General features: G+C 40.2%; 1 protein-coding gene across 4 annotated transcripts; it reads left to right on the top strand.

Moving 5' to 3' along the window:
• Positions 1 to 234: 234 nt before the first annotated feature.
• Positions 235 to 5,514, top strand: LOC105161261 (uncharacterized). 4 transcript variants are annotated; one of them, XM_011078897.3, is made up of 6 exons: positions 236 to 468; positions 1,883 to 1,983; positions 2,539 to 2,616; positions 2,750 to 2,821; positions 3,554 to 3,648; positions 4,552 to 5,514. In XM_011078897.3, exons 1-6 carry the CDS (start codon positions 445 to 447, stop codon positions 5,130 to 5,132), a joined length of 951 nt encoding a protein of 316 aa, XP_011077199.1. In that variant the 5' UTR covers positions 236 to 444; the 3' UTR covers positions 5,133 to 5,514. The 4 variants fall into 4 exon arrangements, with proteins under 4 accessions (XP_011077200.1, XP_011077199.1, XP_088736300.1 ...); XM_088880173.1 differs by lacking the exon at positions 236 to 468 and adding an exon at positions 522 to 1,775; XM_011078898.3 differs by lacking the exon at positions 2,539 to 2,616 and having other exon boundaries at positions 235 to 468.
• Positions 5,515 to 9,307: the final 3,793 nt, after the last annotated feature.

Consider the following 9,307-nt stretch of genomic DNA (forward strand, 5'->3'; position numbering starts at 1 on the left):
AATATTTTATTTTAAACGATACTTATAAAAATTATACACAAGAAATCTATTACAAATGACTGATATTAAGAATGGGTAAATTGCAATTTCCTTGCCTATGCTATGAAAAATAGGTAAATAGTCCTCTTATAAAAAAATAGCAATTAAGAATGAATAAATTGTTATGTTTTCAAAAAAAAGAATAAGGAATAAATTACTATTTAAGATTGTAGATAATTTGGTAATTTTAATACCACCGAGAATAAGTTAAACCCTGTTAAGAATAGAAGCTTTCGAGCGAGAGAGAGAGAGCAAGGGAATTGAAAGCAGAGTTGGTCGGCAGCTGCAGCACGAGTTCGATTTCGGGTTCGAGTTCTGCACTGATAGAGAGAGCAGGGAATTGAAAGCAGAGTTGGTCGGCAACTGCAGTACGATTTCGAGTTCGAGTTCTGCACTTCAAATTCAATGAGTACCACCCAATTTGCCATGGTTACTACCTTTTTACTTCTGTTACTGCTCATGTACGATTATGATTTTAATTAACCTGCAACTGTTGCTGCTTCCCTTTCTTTTCATCTTTGTGGATTTCCATGTTTAGATGATATTTACACCACCTGTTCAATTGATCTTTACTTCTAGTAAAAATTTTGTCATTTGGATTGTTTGAACACTCTTTCAAGACCTCAATTGTGGCCTACCTTTCGCTGGTGTACCTTGGGAAGTTTGTCGTTCTTGGTCAGCCAAAGTGTTTACTTTATTTATCCCATGGAATCTTATGGCAAGGATTTTGAAAAAGTTGCAGACGGCTTTGAAACCTTTTAGACTGATGCACTCTGGTTGAGTGGCAACGTCTTGGAGGTAGCAAGATGAATCAAGGTTTCTTGGAGAAAGAGGCAAGAGGGATGACAATATTTCAGTTGCCTTTGCACATGCATAAACATGGCATTCATTGCTATGGAAAATTACTATGAAGCAAGAACAGAATGATAAAGTTACCAGATCTGGCTGAATGTTGGGGGGTGCATACTGGCCTAGAAGTTCTATGCATCTGAGAAGGATATGGTATAATAGGAACGATATCCTGTCAAAATGAGGAAACCTATCCCAGGTTTAGTGTAGGACCAAAGAGTTGTCCATGTAGAAAACAAGTGTTGTGTGATTTCATTGATGTGGTGAGTCTTGGGAGGAAATCACTAGCTGAGAATTGGTGGTGCGCCAAATATCTTATAAAGTCTGATTTTAAACGAAACACTCTATAATCCAAAAAATTCAGACTTCATAATCCAAATTACTTCTCTTTCTCTTCAGCTTACTAGTTTCTATGATTTCCCTTCTTCTTTTGCCTTCTTTCGCTATATCAGCATATCAAGTGCATAGATTTCATTTAACCTACCTTCTTACCTTTTAAGTAATTTGATTTGTTCACAGGACGCCCTCAGTGCTTCCTCACTGTAATGTAGGTTGCCTGTGCAAATCTTAAACATGACCAAAAATTGGAAGAGCAAAAGTGCTTTCATTACGCCTTGTTATTTATCTAGTACAGATGCATATTGTAGTACATGTCGAGTATGTATGAAACACACAAACTTTTCTCATAGAAAAATGTGAAGCACTAGCTTTGAGTTGCACTCCTATTATCAGAGCATGTAATCGAGATTGTATGGTAGCTTACCAGGTTCAAGACACTAAAAAGTTGACCCATGCCGCATTGTTAAGATCTTATCTATCCAAAGGAGCTTGTTTAGTGCTGTAGCATGACATTGAATGGAAATAATTGCTTTTGCTGCTGGGGCTTGGTAAATACATCTCTGGCAGCAACTTTGTATTCTAACTTTGGTGAAAACATATTTGAAATTTGGTTCTCCCTCTTGGTTGATTCTTATCTATAATAGCACATTTGCAGGTCGAGGAGTTGGCTTTTCTTGTTAAAGACAACATTCCTTGCAAGCATCTCATTTTGTCAATCGAACAGGTGTTAGTTAATTTTCTTCACAATGATACAAGGTAAGTTGGGTAAATTCCAGTAGACACAAGTTACTGCACAGTTCATATGTGAATCCAGCTACTTTAGCAGTTTGTAAGAAGATGGTTTCTATGACCCCTTTGAACTGAAAGAAACTATAATTTTCGACAATGTATAACCTTCTTAAATTAAAGGGAAAAAAATTCACGTGCGTCATTGGTAGAATTTTCTTAGCAAGTCGTGTACTGCTTTACTCCCTGGTCCTCTCCCTCCAAACGGGAATCCACAATCATCAGAACCTTCAGGTTCTGTCAATAATTATTTATTGTTCAAGCTGTTGTGTTTCAACCAAGCATTTTGTGAGCACCTCATTTTTCAAAAACACTTTACACTCCCCCATAATGGGATGAAACTGCTGACTTTTGAAAGTTTTGTTCTTTCTGCAGTTTGGCCAAAATGGTGCATGCATCTAGTACACTTGCTACTTCATACGTTTTACATGCAATGGTGCATTTGGCTAGATTTCTTTGACTTGACTTGAAGAGAACTTTTAAGTTTCATTCAAAAAATTTAGGGGGTAAAAATGTTTTATGCAGTTTAAATGGGGTGCTTGAGCTGGAACCAATGAATCCTTATAACCGCTTGCTCATACATCGTCTTGCTGACATCTTTGGGTATTTTCTCTTCTAAGGTTCTTATGTTTGCAATGATATCCTTCTGTATTTTCAAAACTTTAAGCAGTAGAATGTTAAACTGTGACCACTCCACTATTTTTAAACATATATAATGTTTGTGTTACAAGGATAGGTTTTCTCATCAGTCTGTTGGTGAAGGAGAGGACAGGCACTTAATCTTGGAGCGCTGTCCAGAGACATCAATGTACGTAAACTGTTGACAATCATTCTTTATTTGGTAAAATTACAACGACCTCTCCTAAAATTTGATATAATTACAAATACCTTATCGTTGTTGGAAAAGTTACCACTACGCCCCTGGTTTTAATGGCCGGCCATTAACTAGCCAGTTCGTTAATCTCCGTTAGATTTCCATCTATTTTTTGTGATGGACTGACCAAAAATACACTTTGTGAAATACTTAAATTTTAAATTTTCTAAAACTTTTTGTGGACTAATTGGATAATATTTTTATGATTTTTTTAAAGTTTTTCCATCCATCTCATCCAATTCTTCCTCTTCTTCTTCTTTTTTTCTTTTTTTAGTTTTTCATTTTTTTGAGAAAAGAAAAAGATACAAGAAAGGTGAAATTGACAATCCCAAGTCTTCATTCAAGAATTATATAATTTCATCAAATATCAGGGGGTTGGGGGGGTATTGGTAATTTCTGAACCAACAAGGGGGTATTCGTAGTATGCCAAATCTCGGGGGAGCTCAATGTAATTACCCTTCTTTATTTACACATACCTTAATTTGTGTTGGACCAGATTATGTTGTTGTTTTCAGAATTTTTTGCTTTTTAAATTTGTTTATTGGGTTAATATGATTTGGCATTCAATAAAGACCGTTCTCTCATTTTGATGTCTGAATTCGGAAATGACATTGATTGGATAACCTTTTGAATTCTTATCTTCCACTTTATTCAATTAAATTGCAGACCTCCCATCCTTGTGACTGATTTATTGTGGCAGTCTGGTGAGATGCAGTCTCCAGTATCTTTTGATGTATTAAGCCGAGAGAAAGTTATACCAGGTGAGGTATAGCCTCCAGGACAGCAAAAGTTAAGAAATTTTCCTTGATAAAAGTACCCTTTCCGTTTGATTGATACTGTTTTTAATTTTTGTTGTATGGAATATATCAATTTGCTTAAATTAGATCTAAAGACACCATTCAATGGGTGCAAGCTGTTGGATTTTAAATAAGTGGAGCAGCATTCCTGGTGAGGCTTCCAATAATCAGCAATAATTTATGCTTATACACCACCTTATTGGTTATGGAAGAGAGACTAAGAGGAGATATGGCGTAACTTAGACAACTTTATTTGGGCACATAATGCAATTAATGCCCTCAGTTTCTATCATTGATTCTTATTATGTATCAGTGGAATTGATCAAGTCATAATGCGTAAGTGGATAATCATTTCCTCGAAGAATAACATGGTAAAGGATGAAGTGGCTACTCCCATCTTTCCTTAAATTGCGAGCTGATTGTGACATCTAAGTTTGGGTTTTTAGTTTTCATGGTAACCTGGCACTCAACACAGTATTGAGATGAAGTTTGAGAAGTGTGCATGCTTGTTAATGGATATCTCCTTAGATCATGCAAACCTCTTTAATAATCAAAGTGCATTGAAAACAAGCTACGCTAAATGGAAATTTCGAAGGACAAAGGGAACAACGAGAAGAGATGCTTTTGCTCTGAAATACTCAATCTGAAAGCTTCCATATACTTTGTAATACGTTATATAGTATGTCTGACACATTCTTTCTGTCTCGTTTCTAATTTTCTGAGGTGGTTATATGATTTATATTGGATTAGAACTCCCTTAGTGCTTATTGATTTTCCGGACTTAGAATCCATTGCTTCAGTAATGCACTGTCGTTTGCTCTGCATTATTTTCATTGCCTGAAGAAGTCTGTTTCCATGGTTCTCTAGGCCAGAGGGATAATTCTGCAAGGGAATGTTCACTGGAGGAGAGAGAGACAACTTATCTTGCTGCACGGCAGAGAATCTTTTCGGCAGAATTATATCAAACTGAACTGGTAAAGCAGAGGCCAAGAAATGACCCTGTTGTTGCCCGTCGTATGATAACTCGTGCGCTTGGCAAAACCAATAAGGTGGTCTGTCATGAGTTCAGTTCAAGTGATACTAAGGAATATGGACCGACAGCAAAAGATTGGAACATTCAACAAGTGGATGAGGCGACCATCTGTTCTAGCAACAAATTGGAGAGGAAGTCCCTGTCTACCAAACATCCAATAACATGTACATTGTCAGAAGTCCACAAATCCAATGGATCTGAATTATCTTCCTTGAGTAAGGAAGCCAAGCAGAAAAACGTAGTACCATCCAAGGGAGGTCCTGCATCAGAGCGAAAGGAGAATAGCATTGACGAAAACCATTTGCGAAAGGAACATATGGGCGCTGCAAAAAGGTTGTTTGCTAATGCCTTGAGAATACATCAAAGAGATATCAATCAATCCAAGTGCAACATAACAAAGAAAACTGATATTTGAATTTGAGAATTCAACTTTAAGGACCATCCGTTGTCGCCTGTAGTGGTGTTTGTCTGGTATTTGTGGCAGAGAGACAAGTATTGAAATTTTTTTGGCACATGGGGAACCAAACTGGAATTGTGTTGTGGAAAGTGGTCAAGTTGCACGAAGGATTTGATCACCGTTTCCTACTCATCTCACAGATCTAAGGTCAAGATGAAAGCCATGGTATGAGGTGTGAAGTTGCTTGGAATTCTTAATCGCATTGGTATTAGAATGCTTTTCCAGAACATGGTTTCATGTTACAATATTTTTCTTCCTAAGAAGATACTTGGTGTAGAGCTTGTACTTGATCATTTCTTCATCGCATGACGTTATCAATGCATACAACTATTTATTATAATTGGGATCCTTGCCATTTTCGTGGTAAAGACTGCTGTTGCTTCTTTTCGTTTTCCTTGAAGGCAGTGCACTCTCTTGGAAACCAAGTCCTTCGTACTAGTGTCATATTCTCATCTTGTACCTGCGGACGAGAGTATTAATTCGTAAGAAAATAACATGAGCCAATATAATTCGCTTTTTTCAAGGAACTCGACCGCTTAGGATCCTGTAGGGGATGGATGGCAGTCTAATTCTAATAAGCATTGTTGGGTACAATGTTCTATAGCGCAATGGTGACGTCAAAAGTTCATCAAGATAAAATCCGTAATGGAAAAGATGAATATACAGTATCCACAAAGAATTTACACAGAAATGAGAAAATATTGAATATTAAGTATGTGTCAAATGAATGATAGAGTGGTATTTATAAACCACAAAATTTTTTATTACAAACTATACTGATCCATATGACCCAAGGAAGCCTGGTCCAAGAAGAGCAATAAAGGTTGGGGCCACCTAATGCACTAGCCCCAAGGTCCCCATCCCATCTTCATTAAAAAGTAAATAACTGATATCTTACAAAACACTTAAGAAACAAGAGGAGTACTACTCCAAAACATTGTGAAACAGAAAAAAGTTAAAAGTTTCTACGTGGTTGTAGTGATCCAATGCGTGCAACGATGTCTGTATTTTCGTGGCGGTGTTGGAGAAGCAAAGTACTGTTCTCTTTCCTCGATCTCAGCCGGATTACTGTTCAGCGAGCAAGCTGGATTCTGGATCTTCACCGGCCGTGGGCTACCCAGGTTAACATCATCGTCTTCCCCGTCTGATTCATCAGTTTCATCCCATTCCTCTAGTGGTGGAGTAATCATTCCAAAAAGTTTCAGATTTTTGAACAGTTTAGAGGCCTGCGGAAGGGTAACCCTTTTCTTCCTCATTTGGATTTCCACCCCCCCAATCGGAGGATACACAGCACCAACAACCAGATTAGGCAAATTAGTCTCCATAATATTTTTCACAGAACTAACAACAAGATTATCTGCAGACAAATCACCCATTTTTCCAGCCTCACAGGGAATATTAACTTCATCAGCAGGAACAGAAAATTCATTGACGCTAGTCATAGTTTCAGTTTGGTGCTCAGCGTGGTACCTGGTGTCCTTAGCAGGATGAAGCTGTTTTGGCTGCTCCCTCGTTTTTGAACTCTCACCAACTTCATGAACAACTGCTTTGCCTCGCTCCACTTCCACAGCAGCCCTCTTCCTTTGCTTCCGGGGAGGTGGCTTGGGAGCATCACCTTTTGAATAGCAATCTGAGTCTCAGTGTCCGACATGTTTGCATAAGGAGCAGAAGTTTGGGATATCCTCGTACTCAATACGCTGAACAATAGTTGCCCAACAAATCTGGATTTGGAAATCCTCAAGGCGCGGTTTGAGAAGATCCAATTCAATGCATGCCCTTGCCTTGGAGAGCTTGGACTGATTGAGTGTGGCATCGTCAATCTGCAGAGGAGTTCCAATTATGCTCGCCACCGTGAGTAGAACTTCCTTGCGGAACAGATGTGCTGGTAGCTCCGGGAAACTAACCCACACCGGTACAATTGATGACTCCTGAGACGGTGTGAAAGTAGGAGTCCACTTGAAAACGCGCATTGGGTACCCCTAGATATACCAAATACATCGCAGCCACAAGTGAGTATAATCTGATTCACAGGATAGGGAAATTAAGACATGCCTGTTGTTCAGCATACTAACCGTGAATCTGTTTTTGATGCCAGTTCCCGCTATCAGTTTGTGCAGCATGCTGTACGAAGGTGCTCCATGCGAAAATTTTCCAACGAGCGCAAATCTAAATGGAGCTGCAAGGATTTCGGTCTCGGCGTCTGTAAATTGCAATGTTGGACCATTGTCTCCTGTCAAAATTGTTCCGAAAGCGACCGGTGGCGAGTCCGTAGGGAAATATTTGTGATGTGCCGATTTTGCAGTTTTTGAGGCCTGTGGAGGTGCCACAACTTCAGCAAATGATTTCTTCGGAAGGATCGGCGTCGGGATCAAGGAAGCATGCTGCTGGAATTGTTGGGTTGACTGGGTTGACCGAGTCAACTCGGTCAACGAGTCAAACGCAGTCAACGGCGGGTCAACTTTCGGTGGCGGAGATTCTGGCCGTTCGCCGGTGGCCGTTGACTGCAAAATGTTTAGGGTTTGGGGTTTGGGGTTTAGGGTTTAGGGTTTAGGGTTTAGGTTTAGGGTTTTAGGGTTTAGGATTTAGGGTTTAGGGTTTTTAGGGTTTAGGATTTAGGGTTTAGGATTTTTTTTTTTTAGTCAGAACACCCGAAGGTGGGGGATGCTTATTGGGGTCCCCATCCCATCTTCATTAAAAATAAAGCACAGTCAGAATTACAACATAGACTCAACAAAAGATAAATGGAGGAGTACTACTCATTTACATTGTGATACGACATCAAATTTTTTGTTTCTTTCATTTTTTCTTGATTCGATCTGTCTTAATTCTTGGACCGCACGAGCCACTCTGTTTCATAACTCGGATTTTCTCCTCCTTGTGCCTGACCAGGTACTCCGGTATCTCGTTTACGCGAAATTGATTCCTAGGCAGTCTGGCCAGAGAGGCCAGTTCTTGTAGCAGCTGCTCTGCCGAATCTGTATCGACAGGGTTGCGATTGGTCGAGCAAATCGGGTCGCAGATCTTTAATGGTTTGGCACTACTGACCAAACTCTCGCCCTCATCTTGATTCTGTTGGAGAAGCATGGTAGCATTTCCCACTTGTATCCAATTTCCTTCAGCCATTCTATTTTCCGAATTCTCATCACCCATTTTCCCTCCTCACATGTGGTGTTAGCAATATCAACAGAAACAATATTTTCATCCACGCTAGCCATAGAATCAGTTTTGTGTTCAGTTTGGTACCTGGGGTCCTTTGCAGGCTGGTCCATCATCTTTGAGCTCTTACCAGTTTCCTTTACAACTGCTTTGCCTCGCCCTACCTCTTCAGCAACCTTCTTTCCAGCACGATTGCTCGGCTTCCAGGGGGGGTGGTTTGGGAGCATTGCCTTCCGTATAGCAGTCTGAGTCTCGATGCCCAACATGTTTGCACAAAGAGCAGTAGTGCGGGATATCCTCGTACTCAATACGTTGCACAATAGTTGCCCCACAAATCTGGATTTGAAAGTTTTCAAGGCGCGGTTTGAGAAGATCCAATTCAATGCATGCCCTTGTCTTGGAGAGCTTGGACTGATTGAGTGTCGCATCGTCAATTTGCAGAGGAGTTCCAATCATGCTCGCCACCGTGAATAGAACTTCCTTGCGGAACAGATGTGCTGGTAGCTCCGGAAAACTAACCCACACCGGTACAATTGATGACTCCTTAGACGGTGTGAAAGTAGGAGTCCACTTGAAGACGCGCATTGGGTACCCCTGAATATACCAAATACGCCGCAGCCACAGACGAGAAAAATCCGCTTCACAAGATAGGGAAATTAAGACATGTCTGGTGTTGAGCATACTAACCGTGAATTTGTTTTTGATGCCCGTTCCAGCGATTAGTTTGTGAAGGATGCTGTATGAGGGTGCTCCATGCGAAAATTTGCCCACGAGTGCAAATTTGAATGGAGCTGCAAGGACTTCGATCTCAGCATCTGTGAATAGCAATGTTGGACCTTTGTCGCCTGTCAAAACTGTACCGATACCGGCCGATGGCAAGTCCGTAGGGAAGTATTTGTGCGGTGCCGGTGTTGCAGGTTTCGAGGCCCGTGTCGGTGCAAGGACTTCAGCAAATGTTTTCTTCAGAAGATTCGGCG

The sequence above is a fragment of the Sesamum indicum genome, linkage group LG4, assembly GCF_026168435.1.
Source record: "Sesamum indicum cultivar Baizhima isolate 11 linkage group LG4, ASM2616843v1, whole genome shotgun sequence".
Taxonomy (NCBI): Eukaryota; Viridiplantae; Streptophyta; class Magnoliopsida; order Lamiales; family Pedaliaceae; genus Sesamum; species Sesamum indicum.

Coding starts and splice junctions, on each gene's coding strand:
- LOC105161261 (XM_088880173.1), top strand. CDS start 1,734: ATGACATTGAATGGAAATAATTGCTTTTGCTGCTGGGGCTTG. Junction 2,617..2,749: donor CGTCTTGCTGACATCTTTGG/GTATTTTCTCTT, acceptor TTACAAGGATAG/GTTTTCTCATCAGTCTGTTG. Junction 3,649..4,551: donor CCGAGAGAAAGTTATACCAG/GTGAGGTATAGC, acceptor ATGGTTCTCTAG/GCCAGAGGGATAATTCTGCA.